Raw genomic sequence first — 26,239 nt, forward strand, 5'->3', positions numbered from 1 at the left:
TATAAGGGAGTGAAGAAAGATGGCAACTGGTTTTCATTTTTATGGTCATGGATGCCATCATGGCTGTCAGATGGACTAAAATTAATAGTAGGATGCATAATACTGGGAATGGCTGTGTTAATAGGAATGAGGTTTTGGAAAGCAAGAAAAGCACGTACAACGGATGAAATGATGGAAATGGTCGGCATGCACGCCCTACTACAAGCCGAAAATGACAAGCACACAGACATCATTATACAAGAACGAGAAAGGTTGCGCAAGCAAATACTTGAAACTCACTTGGACCCACCATCTGTGAAGGTAGAAAACCCAAGGAACCCGAAGAGCTATGTTGGAAAGTGGGTCTACTGCAAACCCGGTGGTGGCTGCGTCTATATGTATTGGTCATTTGAAGATCATGTCAGCCACTATGGACACCTGGCTGGAATAACGAAAGTATGGAGAGTAAGAGGAGATAAGAAAAATTATAATTTTGTGGTCGACAAGTCGACCAGAGGGGGGACTGAAGTAGGAGAATGGGAAAACACCCTCCCTCCAGTCTCATCCAGACCATGGCCTAGGGGGTCAAGGCCCAAGCACCCCCCACGAAAGGAGTTCAAACAATTCCATTCCTTACCAGATGACAAAGTATCCTGCTTCAAAGGCATACACATATGAGGAGCATGCCTACTAGCACGCCCTGATCAGGCCGACTCCTGCGCCATGGACCAGCTCGATTAGACACCAACCACGAAAATCATCATCGTTAGAGATGCCACGACGACATAGCCAACAGACAAGAAAACACATGCCACCATGCACACCGGTCACTCACACACCAACCCACATGAAGAACATACTCAGTGCTATGATGTAGGTGACTGACACACCCACAGACAAGCATCGTCGTTATTTTTCACATAGGCATTCTACAGCACCGCAGAAACGCAAGACGCCTGAAGAGCTCGTGTATATGCTTGCTGATGCTTTCTTGCTACCTATCCCTATGAAGACGCCACCATGTATACCTAATACTGCTTGTGATACTCTGTCACTCCGTGACCTCCATACTATGGATTATGTACTGCCACCCAGAAACTAGGCCCAAGTAGGCTGCAAGTAAGAGTGCCCAGGCAGGAGCCTCCCAGACAAAAATCCTCCCAGAACGAAAATGCAAGTGCTGACCATACAGAACCAGCCCCCAACGAGAGATCATAGCCAAGGTCGCGATGTTGCAACCCACATGCTGCGCTCCCAGTGCCAAGGTTATACCTGCCAGTACCAAGCCCTCAGAGCCGAAAAATACAAATCTAATGCTCACAATTCTGCTCCAGCTACGGTCTCCCCACACGTGACCAAGCCGAACTGACAAGATGCCAAGCTCACGAGACAGAAAGTCGCCACGGTCCCACGTCTCGGACACAGTTTGCAACAACGAAGCAGCAAGTCGGACACCTACAGCGATGGGAAAGACATGCTCACCAGCCCTTAAGCAGACCTATCCATTGTCCGCCACAAACACATAGTTGGACATTGTTGCCAATGCCAGGTACACCGCGAGCTGGGAACGGCGATGGTCTGTCACGGCTCGCTCCCTTCGCTCCCGTTCCCGCCACTTGGGGGCATGTTTTGGGGTTTCTTCCCTACTGGACATTTCCTCCAAACCTTATGCTACAGTGTCCTGATGAATTGGGAGCGCTAAAACCTTATTTCCCAAATTACTTCCCTTCCGGATCCATCCCAGGTTTTTGGCAGCCAGCATGCTACTGCTACTATAATCAAATGACTATGCTTCCCAGAATGCCTGGCTCACTGCCTCACCTCCTCCCTTGCAGGACAAGGCTGGGTGGAGGATAGGCAACACCTGTGGCTGCAGGTGCAGCAGGCGACACGCCTGAGGGGTGTGCTCGTTAAGCAGCTTTAAAAGCCTCAGTCTGCTTCAGTCCAGCGCTGGTCATTGTTGCAGCGTTCCTGTCGTGACTGGTCCCTTGTTCCTGGTTCCTAGTTTTTGTGCCCAGTTCTAGTTAGTGTTTCTTGTTCCTTGTCCTGGAATTCGTATTTTGTATGCCTAATTGATTTCTGCCTTTTGGAAATCCCTTTCTCCCTTTCTCTGTCTGCAGGCAGCCTTTCTCTGAGCTTTCCTTTTGCTGTAGCCCAATTGCCTGTGTTCACTGTTTCCTAGAAATTGCCCTTTGCTACTGAAAGACTTGTTGCATTAATCTTTCCTTTACAGGTTTAGTTTCCTGCCTTTTCACCTTGGATGGGTGGGAAAGTTTCCCTTTTGAAATCGTTTTCACTGCTCCTGATCCTTGCCTTCTATTGGGATCCATGCCATGTTTTCCTTTACACTTTTACATTTATTTCCTATTTTATTATTAGGTGTGGGAAGCTGTTGTAACTAGCTCCTGTGTGATTATCTTTTGTTTTCCACACTGTACTATTCCTTCTTGCCTCTTGACTTGGGTTTAGGTATTTAGTCATCCTCACTCGTTGCCTTTACTGCATTCTGGGTTCTTGTTTGATTTACAGGGTTGTGGGTTAGTACTGACTTTTGAGTGGTCTTTCCGGTCCTCGTGAATACGGACATCCAAGTGGTCTTTCCGGTCTTCGTGAGTACTGGCATTCATGTGGTCATTCCGGTCCTTGTGAGTACTGTTTCCAAATTCCTTATCCAGTACCGTCTAGAGTGTCAGCTTACAGATTCTGTCCCTGCTTGCCCTCTATGTGGGCTTAGCGCTGTCAGTATCTGTAATAGCATAGTGGGTAAGGAGTTTGCCGACTTTCCTTTCAGTCATAAGGAGGTTCTAAGTGCTTACCCTACATTCCTTTTCTTATAGTGGTATACACGAGTCTTGGGTATTGAATGCACGTTGTTATATTCAAGGTTGTTTACTGTGTATTTTGTGCACATTTCCCCTGCCATATCCATCGCCTTCTTCCTTTCCTGACATGGTCCCAGGCTTGGGGGCTCGCGGGAGAACCAATCAGAATACAGGGGGCTCATCACGGACGCCATTACTCTTAGCCAATCACCAAGGGTCCCCTTGTAACAATTCCGATGTAGCAACTGTTAGGGACAGCCCAAGTGTACCACCTGACCCGTCCTTACCCACTAATATTTCTTCCCATAGGGTAACTATATTAACCCTACCACTCGGGGAACCAACCCGAAGTGGCGACAGGTTTTGTGATGATTTTCCCAGGTGACACGTAGCACGTCATAATGCTATAAAAAGGGCCTGCGAGCCCCACCAACGACGAGAGCCTCTCCGGATGCATACAGTCTGAGCGTATCCCTGCCATTACTCTAATAAACAGCAGTTATTACCTTGCTCTTGGGTGTGTCTCATACTCCTTTTGGGACGCGGGAGGAGTTGGGGCCCCCCAGCCCCGGAGGTCCGCGGACGGCTCTGCCAGCCCCCGGAAAAATCACCCCGACAAGTGACACAACTTCAAGCAATAGGTCTTGCAACATTCCATGCCCAGTTGACCTAGCCCTGTTTTGTACACTCATCAGATAGAAGGGCAGACAAAAATGGAGAATATGCTAGCAATATTGATAAAGGCTTTCTTACAATCAATAAGCTAGGGGGGCATCAGACAGAGAAAGCATCTACAGTTGGGCTCATGGTCATAACCAAGGCACTTCAAAGTACACAATCAGATGTGATTGAGCAATCAAACAGATGGAGCAATTACTTAGCTACTATTTGTTGAATCGGAGATCATGAGATGATCTAGAGGTCAATTCAAGACTAGTGACAAAAACCAAAATAACACAATACTTTGAGAAAATGCAATTTAATACATACCTCATAAGTGTAAATCTGATCTCAAAAGCAGGTGTGTAATCTTCATAACGAACAATCGCTTGAAAAATAAGAGGAGTGATCAAGTTGGCTGTGGTTATCACTATAGAAGGTAAATACTCCACAATAAGATTCACCACAGCAGTTCCCTGTGTTAAAAATATGAAACATTTAGTTGAGGGAAAAAAAAGAAACAAAATATCTATATACATTTATTTAAGGTTTTCAATTTGGGTGGCTCAATGGTACTTACAGCATTATTGTATCCTTGAGAAAAGACTGTTGCTCTGTAAATAGCATAGAAGCATCCTCCCAATACAGAAAGAACGATGACATTTAATGCTAGTCTAATGAAGTAGATATATATGGTTTGATTTCTCGTTCTTTCAGCTATTTTCTGTCTTATTCTTTCTTCGCCTAAGTCAGTCTGTAAATGATAAACATGTGAGTTACACGGATAGAGTACTTGCATACAAGGCCTTTGCAATAACATAAAAAATTGTCAAATGAGAATGAAGCAAATCTTTCATCACATGTATATTTAATGTCTCCAGGAAAATCTCCCCATCTAATTAGTAAAGCGTCACATACATTTGACATACCTGGTAAAAACCCAAAATGGCCTATGCTCATTGATTGCATTTAACACATTTGTAGAAGTTTCAGAGTCCAACCAACAGAGTATTTAACGAGAGTAACTGAAGAGGGTGAGAGCTCAAAAACATGAGCGAAAATCATGGTCAGGGAAGAGGAATGACTGTACAATTAAGCTCCCATGTCATCAATGGTGAAGTCACCCTGTGCCCTAACCCGACAACAATTCTATAGTTGGTCTTTACATTGGAACAAAGGGTGGTCCTTGAAGTTTCGACATGCTAGGCGCATGAGTCCAGAATGAAAATATGATGAGTGAAGAGTTCACAGACCAAGGCCTACTTTTTAAGATCGAGGGTCCTGGTGCTAAAACGTTTTCAACCTCCCAGTATGTCCATGCCATCACATATGTTGATAGAGATCCCAACTATTATTCTCTCAAGATTTCAAAGAGGTAAATGGAGTCATCAGGCATCATAATGCTGCCCCAACTAATTCTGCATTGAAAGGCATTCGGCTTATGAGTATTACTTTGGTGGGCCACATGCATATAAATAATAGTTTTTAGAGCATTAGTATCACACACAATGCAGGTTTTGACACCTTTTGTTGGACTAACTGAAAATGTTGTGCAGAGATGGAATAAATCATTAGGTTTTGCAGTCCCATAGATTCTTCATCAGATAGAGCAGAGTGAAATGAGCGGTAGAGAAAATAAACAATTCATGCCCAAAGAAAAGAGGGAAAAAAAAGCATTTTAAAATTCATTGGCTGAAGGAACAGTATGCATGAAATGCAGGTTTGGAATTGCTGCCTTATCAAAATAAAAACACAAAATCCTGAAAGCAGGAAACAATAGTGTGAAAGCAGTCCACTTTCTAGCTGAGCATTGGGTTTTAAGAAAAGCAAATCTTTCCCATGCAACCGTTGAATGTCATGTTTTCTTTTTTTTTTTTTAAACCTTTATTTTTGGTATTTAACACACCGAACAATTACACACCCACATTAGGGTGGATTATCAACTTTGCGCCGTTGACTCAGACCCTTTCCATCCCCCTCCCCGTGCTCCCCGCCCCCCCCCCCGCCGCCACAAGGCAGATATACTGGTGGGCAACAGTTCGCCCCACTGAGTCCTCGCACCAGGGATTATTGCCCTGACTTCAGACTGTATCAGGGTGCGTTGCCTGGCTCCGAAGTGCCTGTTGAGGGAGTTTCTTCTTCATTTATCAGAAAAGTTATCAGCGGGCCCCAGATGTCAGGTGGGCGCGCGTGCTGAGGAAGAAGTTTAATGAAGTCTGCCTCTACATCCTGGTAATAGAGTAGGTCCTTTCGCCAGGCTCTGTAGCGCGGAGGGGGGTCACGGCCCCATGCCAGGGCGACTCTCCTGCGGGCCAGTGTTAGTAGGACTCCGGCCAGTTTCCTCAAAGGAGTGGATAGCAGTCTGGTCATCCCCAGCAGGGCTCCCGTGCATCTCATTTGTATTGCTTCTCCCACGATTGCCGTTGACGTATCCAGCACCCTGTTCCAGAAGGGGGCTACCTCAGGGCATTCCCATGCCAAGTGAATAAAGCTCGCGGCTATGGTTCCGCATCTCTTGCACTCTGCCTGGATGTCAGGATGGTGTTTGATAGCTTTTTCCGGTGTGTAGTATGTTTGGTGAAGGAAATTGAAATGAATAAGTTTGAGCCGGGAGTTGAGTGAAATTTTCTGAGTCTGATTCAATATGTAGCTCCAATCTGCGTCTTTTATATTTGTATTTAGCGCTTTTTCCCCATCTGGTTTTCGCCCCAGTGTTGACGGGGGGTGTTCCAGTGGTTAGAGTTTTGTATATTTGCGACACCAACCTGCCGTCTCCTTGTGCTTGGATGACATTGTGCAGCAATTGCCACGTAGGTGGTTGACGCGGGAAGTCTGGCAGGTGGGTCTGCAGGGTGTAGCGAGTTCGGAAGTAGAAGAACACATTTAGCGCAGTGTTGCCCCCTTTCTGTTTGGCTTGGTCTGGTGTCATGAAACCCTCTTCTGTGAATAGATCCCCTAGGGATCGTATATGCAGTTTATCAACCCAATGGTGAAACACTTTCTCTGATCTCAGAGGGATTCCAGGGATAAATGTGACTGGCAAGAGGGGAGAGTACCTTGTGTGCACCCCCTACTTCTTCGCCACAGTCCTCCAAACCTTGTATGTTGTGAGCATCATGTTCATCGTGCGATTGGGAACGGGGAGCTGGGCGAAGACCACTGCAGTCAGGAAGTTGGGAGTCGCCAGGGCTCGTTCCACCTGTACATGAGGGCGGATTGTCTGCGTTGCATACCAGTGGCTGAGGTACTGTGCTTGGGCTGCCCAGAAATATTTTTCAAGGTCAGGGAGGGCCAGGCCGCCGCTGGACACGGGGAGTGTCAGTATCGTATACGCCACTCTAGCTGGTTTGCCAGCCCAGATTAACTCAAGGACCAAGCTTTTGAGCCTTTTCAAGAAGGATTTCAGTAGTAAAAGCGGTGTATTGTTGAAGAGGTACAGTAATTTTGGCAACACTACCATTTTGACTAATGAGGTTCTGCCCCAGAGTGTCAGTGGGATTGTCTTCCAGCGAGAAACCTTGTCGTGCAGGGACTTGAGCACCGCTTCATAGTTATCTCGGAACACTACTTGATGGTCCAGCGACAGCTGGATCCCCAGATATCGAATCCCGGCGGTTCTCCACGTGAGTCCGAAGTCATCGGCAAACTGTTTTGTGTCTCGGGTCAGTGGGAAGACTACTGATTTTGAATGATTGATTTTCAATCCGGAGGCCGCCCCAAATTTGATGACTTCCTGCATGACTGGGTTCAGATTAACCTCTGGGTCCTGTATATATAGAGCCACGTCATCGGCGTATAGAGATACTATGAGCTTGTGTGGGCCGATGAGACCCCTCTGTTGACAGAGTACCCGCAGATTAGAGGCTAGTGGCTCCATTACCAGAGCGAATATTAGTGCCGAAAGCGGGCACCCTTGTCTTGTGCCACGCTGTAGGTTTATTGAGGATGATTTTGCCGTGCCCACTACGATGTTAGCTTGTGGATTGGTGTATAGGAGGGAGACGAGCTTGATGAAGCGAGCTCCCAACCCCATCCTGGTGAGAATCAGGAACATAAACGGCCACTCCACCAAATCGAACGCCTTTTCTGCGTCTAACAGGACTGCAATTGCTTGGTCTGCTGGGTCAAGAGCCTCGATGATTCCAAACATTCTTCGGATGCCGAAGGTCGTATTGCGGCCTGGTATAAAGCCCGCTTGGTCAGCTAGCACCAGGGCAGGCATCAGGGGCATCAATCTATTCGCTAGGATTTTGGCAAGGATTTTATTGTCCAGGTTAAGCAGTGAGATCGGGCGGTACGAGGCGCATTCTTCCGGTGGTTTTCCTGATTTGTGTAGTAGAATGACATTGGCTTCGAGGGAGGAGTGAGGAAGGGACCCACGCTCAGACGCTTCCTCATATACTGCTGCCAACAGGGGGGCCAGGGTTTCTGCAAAGGCTTTATAGAATTCACCCGTTAGGCCGTCAGGGCCTGGTGCCTTGGAGGATGGTAGGGTTTTTATAGCTGCTCGGATCTCTTCCTGTGAAATCAGTTAATTCAGAGATTTGCGTAGCTGATGCTCGACCTAATAGAGTTCAGTGTCTTCTAAGTATTTCAGAGGGAGGTTCGAGTCTTTCGGGAGCCTGGCGCTGTAGACATCTTGGTAGAAAAGCCTAAATTCTTCTGCTATCTTTTCATCCGTGTGGACTTCCTCTCCTTGCCTGGTTCTGATCTTTTCGATTTGGGACTGCTTGTTGTCGGCTCGGATTAGATTTGCCAGTAGAGCTCCTGGTTTCTGGCCCTCACCATATTGACGGACTTGGTTGGTGCGGTATAGAAACTTAACCTCACGTTCCGCTGCTGCGTTGAATTTCTGCAGTTCCGTTTTTATAGAGACTGCTGGCTGCGGGTTGGTTTTGTTCGGATTCTGGATCTCGAGTTGCTTCAATTTTTTTTCGCTGGTTGTAAGCTCGCTCCTAATAAGTTTGAGAATGCCATTTTCTTTGGCAAGGCAGACTCCTCTGACAAAGCATTTTAAGGATTCCCAGATTGTGCCTGCTGATGGGACTGACCCCAGGTTGGCCTCCAGGAACACGTCGATCTCCTCTCTTAGTTCGGATGCAAAGACCTCGTCCCAAAGTGATCCCTGTTTAAAGCGCCAACGCTTTAGCGGCGCGGCAGGGTTGGCTGGTTTGAGCTTAAGGAGGATTGGTGAGTGGTCTGAGAGTGTTCTCGGGTGGATGGAGCACCGGCCGCATGATAGAGGGGCGTTTGTTGAGGTGAAGTAGTAGTCAATCCTGGAACTTGTATTGTGGACTGTCGAGTGAAAGGTGTATTCACGCTGTTCCCCATTGGAGACTCTCCAAGCGTCTTGTAAATCAAATGCTCTACAAATTTCATTTATCTGGAGACTAGCCTTGGAGGGTGGATGTTGAGCGGTCGTCGATCTGTCTCTTACAGGATCTATCGCTGTGTTCATGTCTCCACCCCAGACAATTGTTGCCGGGTTGAGCGACGAGAGCTGTGTTAACACCCAGCCAAAGTTGTCGGGGCTATCTATATTCGGAGCATAAGAATTAACAAAGGTCACTTTCTGACCTGCGATGATGCCGCACACCAATAGTGCTCTGCCTTCGTCGTCTTTTGCCGTGTGTAGTAGCCGGAAACTGAGCCGCCTGTGTATAAGGATGGCGACTCCTCTCGAGTATGTGGAGTAAGATGAAAAGTATCTGTGGCAGCCCCAACTTTTGGCCCACTGGTGGTCACTGCTTAACCTGGACAATAAAATCCTTGCCAAAATCCTAGCGAATAGATTGATGCCCCTTGAATCAATGCTACGTCCACTTCGTGGCGCCTTAGGTATTGCAGAATTTTCCTGGATTTAGCCGGAATGTTGCTGCATCTTATATTCCACGTTAGAACATTGAATGGGGCGACTTAGATTTTATATCGAGCCGTGTTTCTGGTTTCATGGGTTGTGAAGGTCTGGCAGTATTTGAGCTTTCGTCGGGGTCTTCGCTCCCGGGCTTTGAGCCCCGGTGTGGCGACGGGTTCGGCAGCGGGCAGGGAGCCGGCGAGGAGCCGGACAGACGCGATCCGGTGGCGCTCAACTTTCCCCTTAACATCGAGGGGCTCGAACTACGGGCTAACCTCAACAGGCCCGAGACGTAACTCTCCCCTGGGCAGGCAACCCCAAACTGGCCCGCCGGGAGTTTCTGAATTACCCACCACAAAACCAAGAAGGCCCATGGAGTCGCCATGCAGAGGCGTTAGATCACACCCCGAATGTACCGACTCAACGTAGGCAAACAGTAACTGAACAGTAGCTGTGCTGGGGGCACCTGGGGCCTCCCAAGTGGCCTTGCCCTGACTCGTACTGCTGTAAATGAACTGGTATACTCTGCGCTGCTGTGCCGCATTTTGTGCATAGCTTTGAAGTGCCTTTTAAGGAGGATTCCTGGGGTTCCTGTCTCTTTGAGGTCTGGGGTGAGCCTGGTTCTGATCTGGGAGACCTAGGCGGTCCAGGAACAGATTTGCTTCGTCTGGGGTTTGGAAGAATTGGACCCTCCCCTTGTGCTGGATTCTCAAGCGTGCTGGATAGAGCATTGAATACGGCAGTTGGTTGTTACGGAGTCTCTGTTTGACGCTAGCAAATGTTTTCCTTTGTAACTGTACTGCTGGGGAAAAGTCGGGATAGAGGTGGATTGTGTCCCCGTCGTAGCTTAGCTCGCCCTTTTCCCTGGCAAGACAGAGCAGGGCGTCGCGATCTCTGTAATTCAGCAACCTCGCTATTATAGGCCTGGGAGGAGCGCCTGGATCTGGTCTCGTCGCGAGAATCCTGTGGGCTCTCTCAATAATAAATAGTTGGGACAAGGCCTCACGGCCAAATAGATTGGTGCAGAGAGATTCTACAAAGTCCTCCATTTTCTCCTGCGTTTGCCGTTCTCTCACTCTGACTATCCGCAGGTTGTTCCGCCTCGATCGACCCTCTAGGTCCTCACGCTTGGCAGTGGTTAGTTTCATCTGTGTTTCCAGCTGAGAGACTCTGTTGTTTAGGGTTGCCGAACCATCATCGAGATCCGACACCCTTTGCTCCATCTCGTTCATGCGTTCGGCATGGGAATCCATGCGATGTTGTAGGAGATCGACCTTGGACGCTAGACCGTCCATTTTGTTACTCAATCTGCCAATGCCTGCTTTCAGGTCCAGAAGGATTTCTTTTATTTCAAAGGGGTTCTCCGTGACTGCTTTCTGTTGGGGGCAGACAGACGAAGAACTTGGTCTTCTTGGTGGGGCAGAGCCCTGGGGGTCGTGCCATTTTTGAAGTTCAGCTTCCTCTGCGATTTATCGTATTTCCCCATCGTGGCTGCGGGATCGAAGCAGCTTAAATTTGGGATGAGGGAGGTCTTGCTGTGCCCTTTCACCCCTCTTGGGTCCACCTTCGGGCGAGGTTGAGCGTAATAGGAGATTTAGCGGCAGTACAGGAGTAGGGTGGGGGGGTCGGTTCTAGTCGTATATGGAGCCCTCCTCCGATGGCGCAGATTCCACGATAAGTTTCATTGCAGGACTGATGTGTGACGAGGGATACCCGCCCTATGGGCTTCTTAGACTGAGGAGCCGACTGTCATGGGGCGCCTTTGATAGTTGTCCGGGATGTTTAAAGTTGGGCCTTTCGGGCAAATCTAGCGCAGGAGGAGGAGGGGGGATAGTCTAATGTCCTTACTCCTGTGTAGTAGTACAGGGTACCTCAAGTGGGGCTGGTGTGTAAGTTTAGCTGGGGGAGCGGGTCCCCACCCCTCGGGGCAGCTCCTGGGGAGAGTCGCAGTCTCTCCACCCCTCCTTACCTCCCGGCAGCCCTGGGACGCCACCAACTGTGTTCGATTCGCACTTTCTCCTAATGCTTCTCCTGATCGGGCTCCGATCGCCGGACGGGCTCGGTGGAGGAGGCCGGGCTCAGATGAAGAGGCTGCTGGAGACGTAGCCGCACGACGACTCCTCGCGTCGTTGCTGCTCCCTCTGGTTCTTCACCTCCTTCTTCGGTGGTGGGGGGGATGAGGCTACGCTCCACGGCCCACGGCTGGGAAGCCGGCTGCCGGAGAAGATGGGGGCGGGCGATGAAGCAGCCCAATCCACCAACTGTTGTCTCCGCTGCACGTGGGGGAGAGAGGAAAGTCAGGATCACCCAATGGTTCGTCACTGGCCGGGGCATGTTCTTCGGCCTGCTGTTGATCTTCTCCCTCTCTCTGGGCCCACTCTCCGTAGACAGCACGGGGGGTGCTCGATGTCGTTGTAGTGAGACAAATGTCATGTTTTCAAAGTTAGGCAAGGGCAGTCAAAGTGGGCCCCAATAATTTACTAACATTACTTATGATGTTTTCCACATTTCCAGCTCTGCACTATCTGATGAAAAAAGTCTGTGGGACTTTAAAAGCTAATGCATTGTTCCATCTTTGTATAGTACTTTCAGTTAGTCCAACCATCACCATCCCTCTTTCGTGTCTCGTCCTTCAACTGTTCCAGTCACTTTTATGCTGACTCCCAAATGTTCTGTTTCCGAGTTTTCTGACACTCTGCATTCTCAAGTTTCTGCCCATATTTCTTCCATTCCATCCTGGATGCGTTCTCACTTTCTCCAGCTTAATCCCTATACTACTTTGGTGCTTTCCTGCACCCTCTTCCCCCTCCTATCTGTTTCCCCCTCTGCTCATAATCTCGGCATCATATTTATTATTTTTTTTTTTAAAAGATTTTATTAATTATGCAAATAAAACAATACAAACCAACCAAGCAGTATAATTGTAACAGTTCCATTACACACCATTTTATCTTAGTCACTGCTCTTCCAGTCCCACCCCCCTCCATGAGCCTACCTATTATTCACATTCAGTGTCTACTACATGCGGCAGGGTCTCATTTCCCTCGGATTCTGTTGGTCTGATATTACTCCAAACATTTCTGCTATTAGTGATTTCCATGCCATCAAGGTACCCGCCTCTTCCTCCCCACTCACGCTGCTCGTTTCTTGCCATACCGCCGTTTCAACCTCCGCCCATTTTTGCAAATCTTTCCACCATACTTCCACCCGTGGCTTGTGGCATTTCTTCCAACCCATGGCAATTCTCCGTTTTGCGAGCACATATGCCAGATCTTTCAGTTTCACAACATGCTTGAGTTTCCGTGATTTGGGGAACCTGCCCAGTAAACAGGCCCACGCCGTATCTATGACAAGCGTAACCCCCTTTTCTGCCAATTTCTGCGCTGCTCCTCCCCAAAAGCACTCAATTATTGGGCATGACCAAAACATGTGTGTCATATCAGCATTTTCTTGGTTACATTTAGGGCACGCTTGTCTATCAGAATTACTGAACTTAGATATCCTCAAAGGGGTCATGTATGTTCTGTGCGTTATATACAGCTGTATTTGTTGTAGCCTGGCGTTTCTCGACACCTTCTTGTGATAGCCCAGGGCACGTTCCCACATCCCATCCTCCATCGGGGCTCCCACCTCCGCTTCCCAATCCAGTCTCAGACGTGTCAATTCCTTCCCCACCTTAGTCATCATCATTTCATATAATCTAGAGATCTCGTGCCCCCCCTCTGATATGTCATATATTGCCCCCACGACTGCATCTGGTTCCTCTGTCCATACTGTTTCCGGCCATATTTGCCGGATCTTCTGCACCATCCTATTATACGTAACATATTGACCCGTATGTAATCCTGCCTCTTCGTTAAGCTCTTTAAAATCTCTAATGGTCCCCCCCTGCCAAACATCCCCGAACGTTACTAACCCCACCGATTCCCAGAAAGTCCTGATAATCACCCTCATCTGTTTATCCCCTCCTGTCAAAGCGACCAGTGGTATCTGCGGGGAGAATGGGAATGGATCCTCCATCATGCGGGATGCTCGACGCCAGATTTTCCATCCAAGCATCATCATCCCAGGGCGCTCCTTCATTTCGGTTTCAGGCAACCAAATCATTTCTCTCAAGTAATACTGGGTACAGTATTGCCCAAACAGCCTGTGTTCAGGGGTCACTTCATCAGAGAGCCATTTAGCCACATATTGTAGTTGACCCGACAAATAATAAGCCTCAAAATTAGGCAGTCTAATACCTCCTTTTTCGTAGAAGTTCTGCAGTTTCCATAACGCCACTCTATTCCGGGTGCCCTGCCACAGGAAGTACCTACACATGCTATTCAACCTAGTAAAAAACTTCTTGGGTATCATATATGGGATGTTACTAAAGTAATGCAGGAGCCTGGGCAGGACCACCATCTTGAGCATAGCCCCCCGTCCCATCATCGCTAAGGGCAGCTTCTCCCAAAATTTCATGCTGTTCTTAATTTTCCCAATGGCTATTTCAGTGTTGTATCTATGTTCTTCTTCCACCGTCTGATACACGTCTATTCCAAGGTAACGAAAGGAGCCAATTGCCCAGGGTATTTGTAGTACCGGCAATCTGTCTACAGGGGTTCCCTTATGGCTACCTAATGGGAATATGCTGGACTTTTGAGGGTTCACCATTATACCTGACAACTTCGCATACCTCTCCTTCACTTCAAGTATGTATTGGAGATTTTCTTCCGGGTATTGCAAATATAATAATAAATCGTCTGCATACAAGGATATTAGGTGTCTTTCTCCCTCTATCTCAATACCTATCATATCATATTGCTGCCTGAGGTATATTGCCAGGGGTTCCAGAGCTAGAATATAAAGCATCGGAGACCAGGGGCACCCTTGCCTGGTGCTTCTACTAAGTTGCCATCTCTCGGATATCACCCATCCTGTTCGGACTCTGGCTAGCGGCTCACTGTACAAGATCTTTGCCCACCTGCTGTAGCCTGGCCCCACTCCGTACCCTCGCAGGGCTGCCAATAGCCATGACCATTTTACCGAATCGAAGGCTTTTACTGCGTCTAAAGACACTTTCGCCATTTCACCCTCATTCCTGCTACCCCATTCGATCACCCGGTGGAATCTCCTATGGTTATGAGTTATATTTCTATTCGGGACATAGCCCGTTTGGTCAGGGTGTATCAATCTACCGATTACTTTCCGCAGTCTGTCTGCCAGGACAGCCGTCAATATCTTGCTGTCCTGGTTCAGCATCGACAAAGGCCTATAGGAGCCGCAACTATGCCCTGGTTTGTTGGGTTTGGGAAGCGGTATTATGATCGCTTCTCTGAGTGACTCCGGCAACCTTCCCAGTTCAAACGCTTCATTAAGCATTTCTAGCATCGAGGGGAGCACTTCCTCTTTGTATACTTTATAAAATTCGCTAGGGATACCATCTGCTCCTGGGGTCTTACTAGTAGGCAACTGCTTCACCACCTCCACCAACTCCTCCAAGGTGATTGGCGCATCCAGCTCCTCTCTCTCCTCTTCACTGATCTTGGGCAGTCCTATATCTTCTAGCGTTTTGATTATCTCTTGTTGGTCACCCCCTGCCTCGCCCCCATATAGCACCTTGTAGTAATCCGCAAACTCCTTATTGACCCCTTCTTGAGTGGCCACTTCGTCCCCATCTGCACTAGTTATTGTCCTAATCGGGGGCCTTGGGTTCTCATTTTTTTGTATAGCCAAGCCAGAAGGCGACCATTTATCTCCACCCCCATGTAGCCTCTGAATATACTTGTTTTTAATTGAGGTTACAGAGCTTTTCCCAGTGCTCTGCGCACTGCTGCTGTAGTGTGAGTACCAGCTCGGTGTCCACCCTGCTATTCTTTAATGCAGTTTCTAGCTCATCTTCTGTCCTCTGTAGGTCAGTCAAGACCCCTTCCTGTAGCCCTTTGGACTTAGCAATGGCAACCCCTTGCATCACCACCTTAAAGGCTTCCCATAATGTGCCCGCAGAATCAACACTACCAGTATTAATCTCAAAAAAGTTAGTGATGTCACCCCTAATACCTTCTCTGAAGACTGGATCTTTAAGCGCCTTCGCTCGGAGGCGCCATGTAGGGATCCTCGCCCTCGGGGGGCGATATTGCCATCCAAGAATCAGAGGCGAGTGATCCGAGAGGACCCTTGCCTTAGATTCGATTTGAGTAATCTCTGTCATTACATCTGCTGTGGCAAAAACATAATCAAGCCTTGTATGTAGTTGGTGCGGGGCCGAATAATGCAAATATTGTTTATCATTTGTCATCCGTCAATCCGAAATCCACTAGCAGTGCCTGCAACGCCTTAGCTGGTGGTGTGGGACTATCCATCCCGCTATCAGATCTGTCTACCATAGGGTTTAAAACACAATTAAAGTCCCCCCTCCAAATCACTGCACTCCCCACACACATACTAAGATTGGTGCCCAGAGTTCTAAAGTATGCCGCCGTGTTTCGATTGGGGACATGCATATTTACAATGCTTACTTCTTTGTTCTCCACCAGCCCTTTTAGTATGACCATTCTCCCATCTGTCTCTACCACTTCTCGTATTGTTTGGAACGGGACATGTGGCGCTACCCAAATCAACACTCCTCGAGCATAGGCGGAATATGGCGAGCCCACCGCGGTACCCCTCCATTTTTTCTTAACCAGTTCCAGCTTCTCCCGCGTCAAGTGCGTCTCCTGTAATGATGCAATATCTATTTTTTGCCTTCTCAGATATAGCATGACCTTATTTCTTTTTAAATAACTGTTGAGGACCCTGACATTCCACGTTATTATTTTGAGATCTCCCATAGGTCGTTAATATCCTTCTCCCTGCTTTCCAGCTGATCCCGCCTAATCATGTAGTGCAAATACCACATTCTGACTCTTCCATGTAGGCCCATGATAAAACTTAAACTCCCCATAACCATATATACACCCCCCCCTCCTCTTCCCAAAACTCCACCCCATTGCACACAACCCGTTCCCTCCTCCCACCCCTCCCGAACCCAACAAATGCCCAGCTCCATCCCTGGATCTCAGGCCCCCCCGCATCTGGTCCTGTCACGATTCCGAAAACCACGTTCCCGCGGGGCGTCACCGAACTAACAGTGACCTAACTAAATATACTACTAAGGGGTTCAAGGATTACCTCCCTGGAGCTTCCATTTATCCGAATGGGATGGTTGCATCCACCGGGGCCCGCCAGCACATATTTGCTGCTGCACATGCCCCACAAGCTCTATTTGACACTATAGTCCAGTCCCAATGTCTTGTCTATGCCACCCAAGGTGACTCAGCTGCAAGTTACTTATCTTCTGCAACACCCGTCTGAATATCCGACTCCTGAGGGCGTCCTTGCAAATCCAGCCATTCCATAGCGTCTTTCGGCGTCTCAAACAACAGAGTTTTGCTCTTGTAGAACACTTTCAATTTGGCTGGGTAGAGCAACATGTAGCGGAAGCCAGCCTCTCTCAACCTTCTTTTCACCGCCCCGTAGTTCATCCTGCTGCGCTGTACATGCAGAGTATAATCCGGGAACGCCGCAATTTTCGCCGGCCCCCTTTCAATCGCCCCCCCTCCGAAAAAATTCAAGTATCTTTTCTCGATCTCGGTAATTTAGAATCTTTGCAATCAGTGGTCTCGGGGGGGGGCTCCTGGGGGCGGTCTTCTTGTCAAGGCTCTGTGCGCCCTCTCAACTGCAAACCCCTGGGTCAGTGCACCACCTGTAATCTCCTGCAGGATCATGGTTTCCACATATTCTGTCGGATTAGACCCCTCCATTCCTTCCGGCAGGCCTACAATACGAATGTTATTACGTCAGACACGCCCTTCTGCCTCCTCCGCCCTGTATTCCAGGTTGCCCACCCGCTGCACAAGGGCATGGAGTTCCGATCCGTGGGCGGCACATGCTGCCGTGTTCGGGGCCATCTCCTTTTCCAAGATTCCAGTCCGCTCTGCGATCGTGCGCACGTCCTGTCTCAGCAAATTGACTTCCTCTTGGACCGCACCGATCTTGAGGTCCAGGCCCACTTGCAAGTTGTTCATTGCCAGGCCCAGTTTAGTCTCCCAGGCAACTTTCAGATCCGCTATCGCTGCCAGCACTTCTCGGATCGTGCCCGGTGTCTCCGCTGCCGCCGTGCCAGCGTCTGTACTTGTGCCCTTCTCTGCGCCCGGGGGTGACTTGGTGTAGGTCTCCAGCGTGGACTGCTTGTTCTTGGGCTTGACAATTCTAGAAGACATCCTGCTATGCAGTCCTGGCAAAAGCCAGCAGCACCCCCCCACGCACAGGGAGTTCACCAGGTGCTAGGCCACTCTTGGCAGCGCTGGGGCCGACACAGCTGTGCCCAAATGTGTCCCTGTTACACGCGCCACGCCTCAGATGGGCTGTGTTTTCTCACACACCTTCGCCCTTGCGGTACAGCACCGCCGATCTCCGCTACAATCCCACAGTGGCTGTCAGTCATATGCCCTTGTTGGCCCAGCACTCTCCCACCACGGCTCCCCTTCAGCTCTCAGGCCATCCAAGCCGCAGTCCGGTCCAAGGTATTATCCCCCGGCTCCTCAGCAGGAGAGGCCACCTCTCAATGTATTTGAGGGCCAGCAATGTTCCCGATTAACTTCTGCTTCCAACCGACTGTGGCACACAGTAAGGTCCCAACCTCTCCGGAGTTAGCAAGTCAGGACATCTGCACTGATTCCCAACTTGCCGCCGCTGGCATATGTGCTTCGGATGTCACCTCCCACCCCCCACCTCTCCCAGAGCTTTATATATCTGTCAGTGCACCTCAAGGCGCCTCAGTGTCTGGTCTGCACAGTATCCGAGGCTCCTGAAAGGCACCCCCCCGGAGCGTGTCTTTCCTCTAGGTGCTAGTTCTCCTCTCAGCGCCAGTCACCTCACCACCCACTGGTAGTCCAGTTGTAGTGTATAACTTCGTATGTGACTTCAATGTGAGCTGTTGGCAGCCTTCTTTAATCCATTTTATTACCACTCCTATGTGAGGACTTAACACTGCTATCGTGTGTGTGCAGCTAGCTTCTTGCCTCCAGGCGAAGGGGCCACCGCTACTTCGCTGTAGCCAGCCTTGTGCCCAGCGTAGCGCTCGTCCGCTTCAGCGCGCCGATTCAATGTATACGCTGTAGCTCCCTTAGCATTCGAACTGTCTGTTCAGCGGGCCCGGCGCCCGCCACCAGTTCGTTTGTTTTTTCAAGAGTCTCTGCAGCCGCCGGCTGTGCACCCGCGCGCACATGAAGCGCAGCTTCAGAGGTGCCTCGCCATCGCCAACACACTTCTAGGCCCACAGGCACGGCCACATCAGCACGACTCGGGCCCTCCACTCCACAGCGCCAAGGCCCTCCAAAGTCCATACAAGGTGCACTCAGCGATCGCGGATCTCTGCTGGGCTCACAGCAGCGCCCCCGGGCCTCTCGGAGAATCCTTTGTTCTCGCCGCCATCTTGTATCGCATTTCTCAACCAGCGCTCGTAATTAAAGACGGTTGTAACTTTGTGACCGTGCATCGCCCGTGCACCAAAGTTTCAACGAGTGCGCTCCCTGCATTTAGAGTCCTGGATTTTATTTTTCAGCGCTGGCAGGCATCTCCCGCTGCAACCACATCAAGGATCAATCGAAGATCGCAGGAGCTCCACTAGAGTGCGTCCTCTCACATGGCCGTCCTAGCCACGCCCCAATCTCGGCATCATATTTAACCCCTCTCTTTCCTTCTCTTCTCATATCGCTCTAAAAGCGTGCAACTGGCACTTCTTCTCTTTAACCTCTGTCGTGCTTGCGCGTTCCTTTCTTTCCACGCCACTACACTTCTCATCTCCACTCATTTTTTCTTGTGTACACTATTGCTCTTCCCTGCTGATTGGACTCCCTGCGTATCGTCTTACCCCACTCCGTTCCATTTACAACACTGCTATTTGTCTTTTGTTCGGTCTCCCTTCCTGGACCTCTATTTCTTCTTCACTATTGTCTGCTTATATCTTTTGAATCTCGTATTTTCTTCCATTTCCATTCAATTGTCTTTAAATGTCTTTACCGCCTTGCCCCCCCACCTAGCATCCTTAGTTTCCTTCTACTCCCCCACTCGCACTCTCAATCTCAGTCTACATTTTGGCTTGTTCCTAAACCCCCCCCCATGTGCCTCCTCTCGCTTTCCTCCTTTCTCTCTCCTTGCCCTCTACCACTGGAATCCTCTTCCCCTCAATATTTGCTCTCCTCTAAATAAGTGAACCCAGCGGAGCAGCCCCACTGCTCGTGCAGACCCTGGGGCGAAGTGCCCTCAGGCAAACAGCAGCTCCTCATCGTGTTTGCCTGTGGTCGCCGATGAGGCATGCAGCGTAGCCATCAACCATCAGCAACTGACAAGGTGAGAAAGGTGCATGCGTAGGGAACAGCCATTACTGCTCTCTATTTAACTGTCCCGCCTCTCTTATAACCTCTTTTAGCAAAGCTTGTAGTCTGCCGCACATCGCCCACAGTTGCAGTTTATCCATATCTGGCATTTAAGCAAATTGTCTATATTAGCCATATTTGACATTTCCCCTCCATCTAGGAAAGTCGAATCTGGGTGTTTTGTATCTGCTGTGTGTTTTCACTTTAGGCGTTCCTCCCTCAGGAAACTTGCATCTAGGTGTTTTTGCTTTTTCTGCTATATGTTGAAACCTAGGCGTTTTCCCCCTTTTCCTTTGCCCTGATTCTAGATGACTGCATTGCTGTTGTGTTGAAGTTGGTGTCGTGCTTCTCACACACCCGCTGTCCGGCCTCCCTTGGCCCCAACTCTGTCCTTCCCACCTACTCTCCTCTTCCTCTCCCATATCACCCGATGAGGTTTCTAGACAAGTCTGCTCTATGCAAGTCTCATCCAAACAGGTGCTCCTCCAGAACTATCGAGGCAACATTGCCTCCCTTGCTGAAGCCTTGGCTGATTCTGCAATCACTCCTTTGCCACTGGCTCCTTCCCGCTACTCTGCAAGCACTCCCTTGTGCACCCTCTCCTCAAAAGTGCAAGTGAATCTGTTAATTTGTACTTAATGTACCCTTCTCCTCGCTCCCACCTGAGCATCACCCTTTTCCTCCCCGTCCTGCACTTCTCCTCCTTCCCTTCTCCCCTCATTTCTGTTACTGCACTAGTTGTCTCATGACCTAGTAGGAACATTATTGTTTGTCTTTCTTCCCTGTTCATCCCATCCTACACTTCCCCTCCTCCCCCCTCTTTTCTGTTACTGCACTTGCACACCCTGAATCGTCTCACAACCGGAAGGTTATTGTTTTTTTTCCTTCCCTGTACCCCCACCCCTTGTCTTGATGCGCCTTGAAACACCATTTACTGTATAGGCACATTTATAAATGCCCAGTAAATATAAATATCACATCTTCTGTACTCGAGTAAAGGCTCATCTTCAGCTTCTTTGTCTCTTTCCTGAACCGTTCACTGATGCTTGCACTTTTATTGCACTGCTGCATTCTTGTCAAGCGCTTTGGCGAAAGAACGGTATAAATTCCAATAACTACAAACCCAATAAGATTATCAAAACCTGCACCTTGTGTGATTTTACAACTGGATTACGACAAGGAGTATACAATGTTGGTCTGACAATCCAGCAAAGGAGGGTCAAACAGAAGCAATCTCTATTCATGTATTGTGGCAAAGTTATATGACTAAAACAAGGACATAGTTACTTTTCTCAAAGTGTTGTTCTGTATCATTTTAAAATACCACGTCGAAAGTCGAAACTGAATCACTTAGTCTCTAAAGGTCCAATAACTTACCTCCTTGCTCGAAATCCCCAGACTCTATGACTTCTTAAAGTCTTTCCAGTTCTTTCGCAATTCTCAGTTCTCAGATTCACATACTTTTGGGTTCTCAGCACCTCTCTTGGGATCTATGCTCTTTTTGAAACTTAAACCACCCTCAGGTTCCAGGCATGAATCACTCTTATTATCCCCCCCCTCCAAGTTCTAGGTGGATTCTAAAACCTCAACACCATTCTTGAGCCCCAAGGTTTTGAAGGCTTTCCTTTGTCCCTCTGATTCTAGATGCTTCTCAGGAGATCTTCAAGCATTACCCCCTCCATGTGGAAACTAGGTTCTGGGAGATAGACAGTCTCCATCAGCCTGTCAGTACAGTAGCTCCATGCTTCCTCCTTCTTCAGGCAATACATTACTGTATTACAGCATTGTTGTTTTTATATTGCTTTTCTGGAACCCCGATGGGGATGAGGCTTTGCTCTCTTCATTTGAATTCAACTGGCTCAGAGTTTTACCTCCACCTCTTTTCGGATCATGCTCTGCTTTCTTGCTTGTTACTTGATAGAGGACATTTAGTTGACATAAAACTGAATGGCCATCTTGAATTTTGTCAGTTATACTTGGTATGTGGAATCCACCACATGGAGTCTGTTGAAGGCCCCACCAATCACACATCTCAGACTGCATTGTATCGTCATGCCCTTCAGCTCAAAGAGCGAGGCTTGGCAGCTCTCAGAGCGAGGCTTGGCAGCACCCAGAGCGAGGCTTGGCAGCACCCAGAGCGAGGCTTGGCAGCACCCAGAGCGAGGCTTGGCAGCTCTCTTCTGCTGATGACTTCCCTTTGCAGAGCCAGGGCCTAATTCTGAAGCAAAACAGGCTGAATTCAATGTTAGTTGTGCATCCCTCATGCGGCCAAACCAGTACCATGGCCCTCGGCATCTGCCCTACAACATCATTTGACCACCTATCCACCAAAAGGAGAGGGCCAATGTGCACCAGCTGACGATGGCAAGTGGGAAACTGCAGGAAGTGATACAGCAGAGACCCCAATGGCAGAGAGGGCAGCTGGTTTGGGCCCAAACAGGGAGTGGGGGCTGTCATAGGAGTAGAGGATTGGAGCAGAAAACACACGCACTTGTGAAATCTGACAATGCATGGGAAGGTTGCTGGTTTGGCTGGTGGGACCACCTTCAAATGTTGAGAACCGTTCTTTCAGGTTGGTGAAACGGGCGACAGTTATGTTTGCAATGAATCGCTTGAACTACTGTCAGGTCCGATAGCCACATTGCCACATGTTTACAGCTTTTGAGCTTCAATACCCATGTTATCCCTCTTAACAGTGTTCCCTCTGAATGCTGGACTGATGGCAAAGCGAGTAGAGTGCTCAATTTGACATGCGTGCAGAGCCTGCCGATGCAGGTTTGAATCCTGGCAGGGCCAAACTCAGCCTTTCATCCTTCAACGGTCAATAAATGAGCACCACTCATCGTGGGTAATAATAAGGAGCGCTCAGATGCCCGTGGGTTCATAGCGCTACATAAATTATATCATTTGTGTTGATAAAGCTCACATTTGGAGCCTTGTGACAACCCTGTGTCCAAGAAACACAGGGAGACTACCTTCAATAATGACTGGGCAAACCACTAAAATGGATGCTGTCCCCCTACTATGCCAGCCATTGGTTAGACCTAAACAAGAATTGCACTAGGAAAGTTAGTGCCTGGACTGGTGTTGCTTGTTGTGGTAGGTCAGAAGGAGACAGACCCGTTTCTGGAATTCTTGCAGGTATTTTATTTAAATAAGATAAAAGGCCTCACTAGCCCTAGATTTCCCTGCCTAACCAAACTAACTAGCGTGCTTGTCATCTGTTGTGAAGTCCAAAGGCACACAGTCTGCCCTCTGTCGAAAACTAAACGGCATTGATCCTACCACTAATTCAAAAAAAGAAACGCTCTGGCTGATGACTCCCTAATCCCGATTAGGCTTCCCCTGCCTTTGTATATAATGCCTAGATAGTTGTTGGCTCTCTCTTGTGTTAGTTTGTTCTGTTCCTTTGGGGCACTTTTCCAAGTCTTTGGTTTCCCTTAGTCTTAACTTTGTAAACTTCTCCTTTTCTTCTTGTCTTTTGAATGTCTCTTACTATGCTTTTCTGAGTGCCTCAGAAAGTCTCTCTTTCTCTGATACTTTTGGGTAAGCGAAATCCCTCCTTGCGCTTTTCCAATTCTCCATATTCCTGTTGTTCTTTAGCTCATGAGTAAGATATCCGATATCAGGATTCTCATTTTCCGATTTACTTATTTCTCTTTGGGGTAAGTATACTAGACCCAACAGTTCTTATTGTCTTGGCCACTTTATGTATTACTAAGACGACTAAGATGAGTCCCATAATGATTCTCACTCTCTGCGTTCTCTCCTGGATCACTGGGGCGAGTTGGAGGACTCCTGTTATAGAATTCACTCTTCTTAATATTGGGCCATTCACTGGGACGAGTAGGTTGATTCCCTGAATGATTCTCACTCTTCTTAGAATTTGGCCATTCACTGTGACGAGTAGGCTGAGTCCCTGAATCATTCTCACTAGTATTGGTATTTAGCCATTCACTGGGATGTGTAGGCTGAGGGTAGTCATTATACCAGTGTTCCCTCCTGGGTCTTCAGTCGTCCCGGTTACCTTTCTTCCTACGGATTGGCGTCAGTGGGCATGCATGCAAGACAGGTATTTTGCTTAGTTCGGTCAGGGCAGCTTCTGCTTCAACCCCGACTGGCTCGGTCTCTTGTGGTCTTCGCCTGCTCTCCTCTGCCTTCAGTTCTCTTGGTGCTTTTTGCACACGCCAGCTAGTTGATTCCTCCCAGTCAGCTCCCATAACACTGCTGATTTCAAACTGCATAGTTTCTCGTCTCATTGACACTGGTCCTTCTTTCCTTTTAATGTTGGGTCCTCCCCAGCGGAGGCTTCTAGTACTTCCCCTTCCAGTTGAGCACTCTCCATTACCCGCTCATTTTCATCCTTGTCACAGTATTGTTGGTTTCTAACCCCTGAGCAATCCGTATAACTCGCTCACTCTTCTTCTTCAAAGTAGTTTTACCAAATATTTCTTCAAGTTAGATCTTGGGATATTATGAAAATAACAAAGGGTGGCCTGCTCTGCTTGATTTTTCTGAAGCCCCGATGTTACTGTTGGTCTAAGAAAAATCTTTAGGGAGTTCCTCTGCAGTATGGGAGTCCTTGTCCCCAAGAGGGACGTCTCTCCATGTGAGGTCCTGCTTTCCACCACCACAAGGGGTAATATTGCATAACGGGCTCACCTCTCTAGCCTCACATGGAAAGGCACCCCTCTGGGGAGAAGTGACTGAAACCCGCGATTCATCACATTGTCCAAATGGCTTTCTATAACTATTAATTGTGTTGTTTTTATCTTGGCCTTCTACTTTTCTGATAGCCCCCTTGTAATCATCATATTCCCTTGTTCCCCTCTCCAGCGCCAAGATGCCTGTATCAGGTGATTATTGTCTAACCTTTGGACCTGGAGGCTTGGCCTGGCTGCCTTTTGTTAGGAGCATGTCACAACCTGTCCCTTAGCACCCTGAGGGGGTGAACCTTTGAGCTCGGACATCCTGGGCTTCCCTGAAGGCCTGTTTAAATAAGTAAATAAAGGGGTGTACATCTAGTAGTACTCCAGAAGTCCATAAAGCTCTGTGTTCCCAGATAAATCTATCCATCATGTAGAGAACTAGCGCACAGAGATCCAGTCTATGGACAGTGATAGGAGAAAATGGAGTGAACTGAATGCCTGGACCTTCCCACCCGTTCTAGTGCCCTTCTTATGGTTTACTTTGTTTGTATAGCACTGAAGACCAGGCGTGCAGGCGTAATAGTGCTAAGAAAAATATAAAAATAACAGACTGGTGGCAAGGCATCAATAGGAATCGGACAATGAAAAAAGGTCAATAAAACAGAGCTGTCTTTAATTCACGTTTAAAGCTGGCAAAAGAGCGACAAACCCTCATATCGAGAGGAATGGCATTCCAGCTTCTCAGCGCCACAAAGGGGAAAGACCCCTCAGCAGCCATAGTCAGCTTGGACTTGGTCACCTGAAGAAGGAAAGAGTTATCAGATCTCAACACCCTCTGTACAGGCTGCCAGGAGAGTCTGCTGGATAAATACACAGGACTACTGCCATATAGGGAATTGTGTGTAATGCACAACAAGTGAAAGGTGATTCTACTGGAAATGGGTATCCAATGGATGGCCGTCCTTGCCTCAGATGTGATCCCTTCTGCATAAGCCTTCCACAGCTCGTACCACATTACTTTGCACTGTCTGTAAATGGACGATTTCTCCTTTGCCCTTACCCTACAATAGGTAAGAGCAATAGTACAGTTTGGCACGGAATATACCCTGTGCAATGGTGGCACAATTGTTGGTGTTCAGAAAAAGTCTCAACTGAACTAGCTATTTAAGATAGTAAGAGGAAGAAGAGACAAGGCCGTTCATGTTTAATTCTTGATCTAGGATTACACCCAAGGTCTTCACTTTGGGATGTGTAGCAATGGTGCAGCCCGCCATCTTAAATTCCTAAAAATCAGGACTCAACTTTCTCAACTGACCTTGCATGGCAGTTATCAGCTCTGTTTTTGTATCATTAAGGGTAAGCCATTACCCACCATCCATGTCCATAGAGTGTAAACGGAACGTTTCAGTGTTTCTGATGCAAATCGCCCGAAAGAGGAATGAGACAGGGGGTGTCATCTGCGCAATTTGTATAAATTACAAACACAAAACTGAAGAGGGAAATCTGGCATATCGTGATAGGCGGACGATATATGAGAATGAGCATGATGGTGGCATCAGCTAACCGCTTCACATACAGAGTGTCACAGCCCATCGGTCCTACGTCAGCCACTTGTTGTATCTGCAGGGAAGCCTCGTAAATAATGTCAACTCCTCCACTCTGGCCTGATTTGCAATCAACAAAAAATCTCAGAGCCTGTAGGGACCGCCAGGCAGAGCACAGGGCCGGCTGAGTCATGTAGCCAAGTTTCTGTTACTGCAAAGAAATCAATATGCTCCCTGACTGAGCGCTAACTCAACAGTTAAGACCTGGTTTCTTTTCAATGCCACTCAACCACCCCTGCATTCTGTTCCAACCGCTCTCCTTCTGCCTCCTTTA

The 26,239-nt window shown here is 48.4% G+C and overlaps 1 protein-coding gene across 2 annotated transcripts in view; it reads right to left on the minus strand.

Moving 5' to 3' along the window:
* The window catches only part of TMC7 (transmembrane channel like 7), a 950,504-nt gene that overhangs the window by 494,735 nt on the left and 429,530 nt on the right, over nucleotides 1-26,239 (minus strand). For both annotated transcript variants that reach the window (XM_069647142.1, XM_069647143.1), the window contains exons 8-9: nucleotides 4,042-4,215; nucleotides 3,792-3,937 (exon numbers count right to left, since the gene is read on the minus strand). In XM_069647142.1, coding sequence (XP_069503243.1) covers nucleotides 3,792-3,937; nucleotides 4,042-4,215 — 320 coding nt within the window. The remainder of the gene's footprint in view (nucleotides 1-3,791; nucleotides 3,938-4,041; nucleotides 4,216-26,239) is intronic.

The sequence above is a fragment of the Ambystoma mexicanum genome, chromosome 2q (genome assembly GCF_040938575.1).
Source record: "Ambystoma mexicanum isolate Mex_15411 chromosome 2q, UKY_AmexF1_1, whole genome shotgun sequence".
NCBI lineage: Eukaryota > Metazoa > Chordata > Amphibia > Caudata > Ambystomatidae > Ambystoma > Ambystoma mexicanum.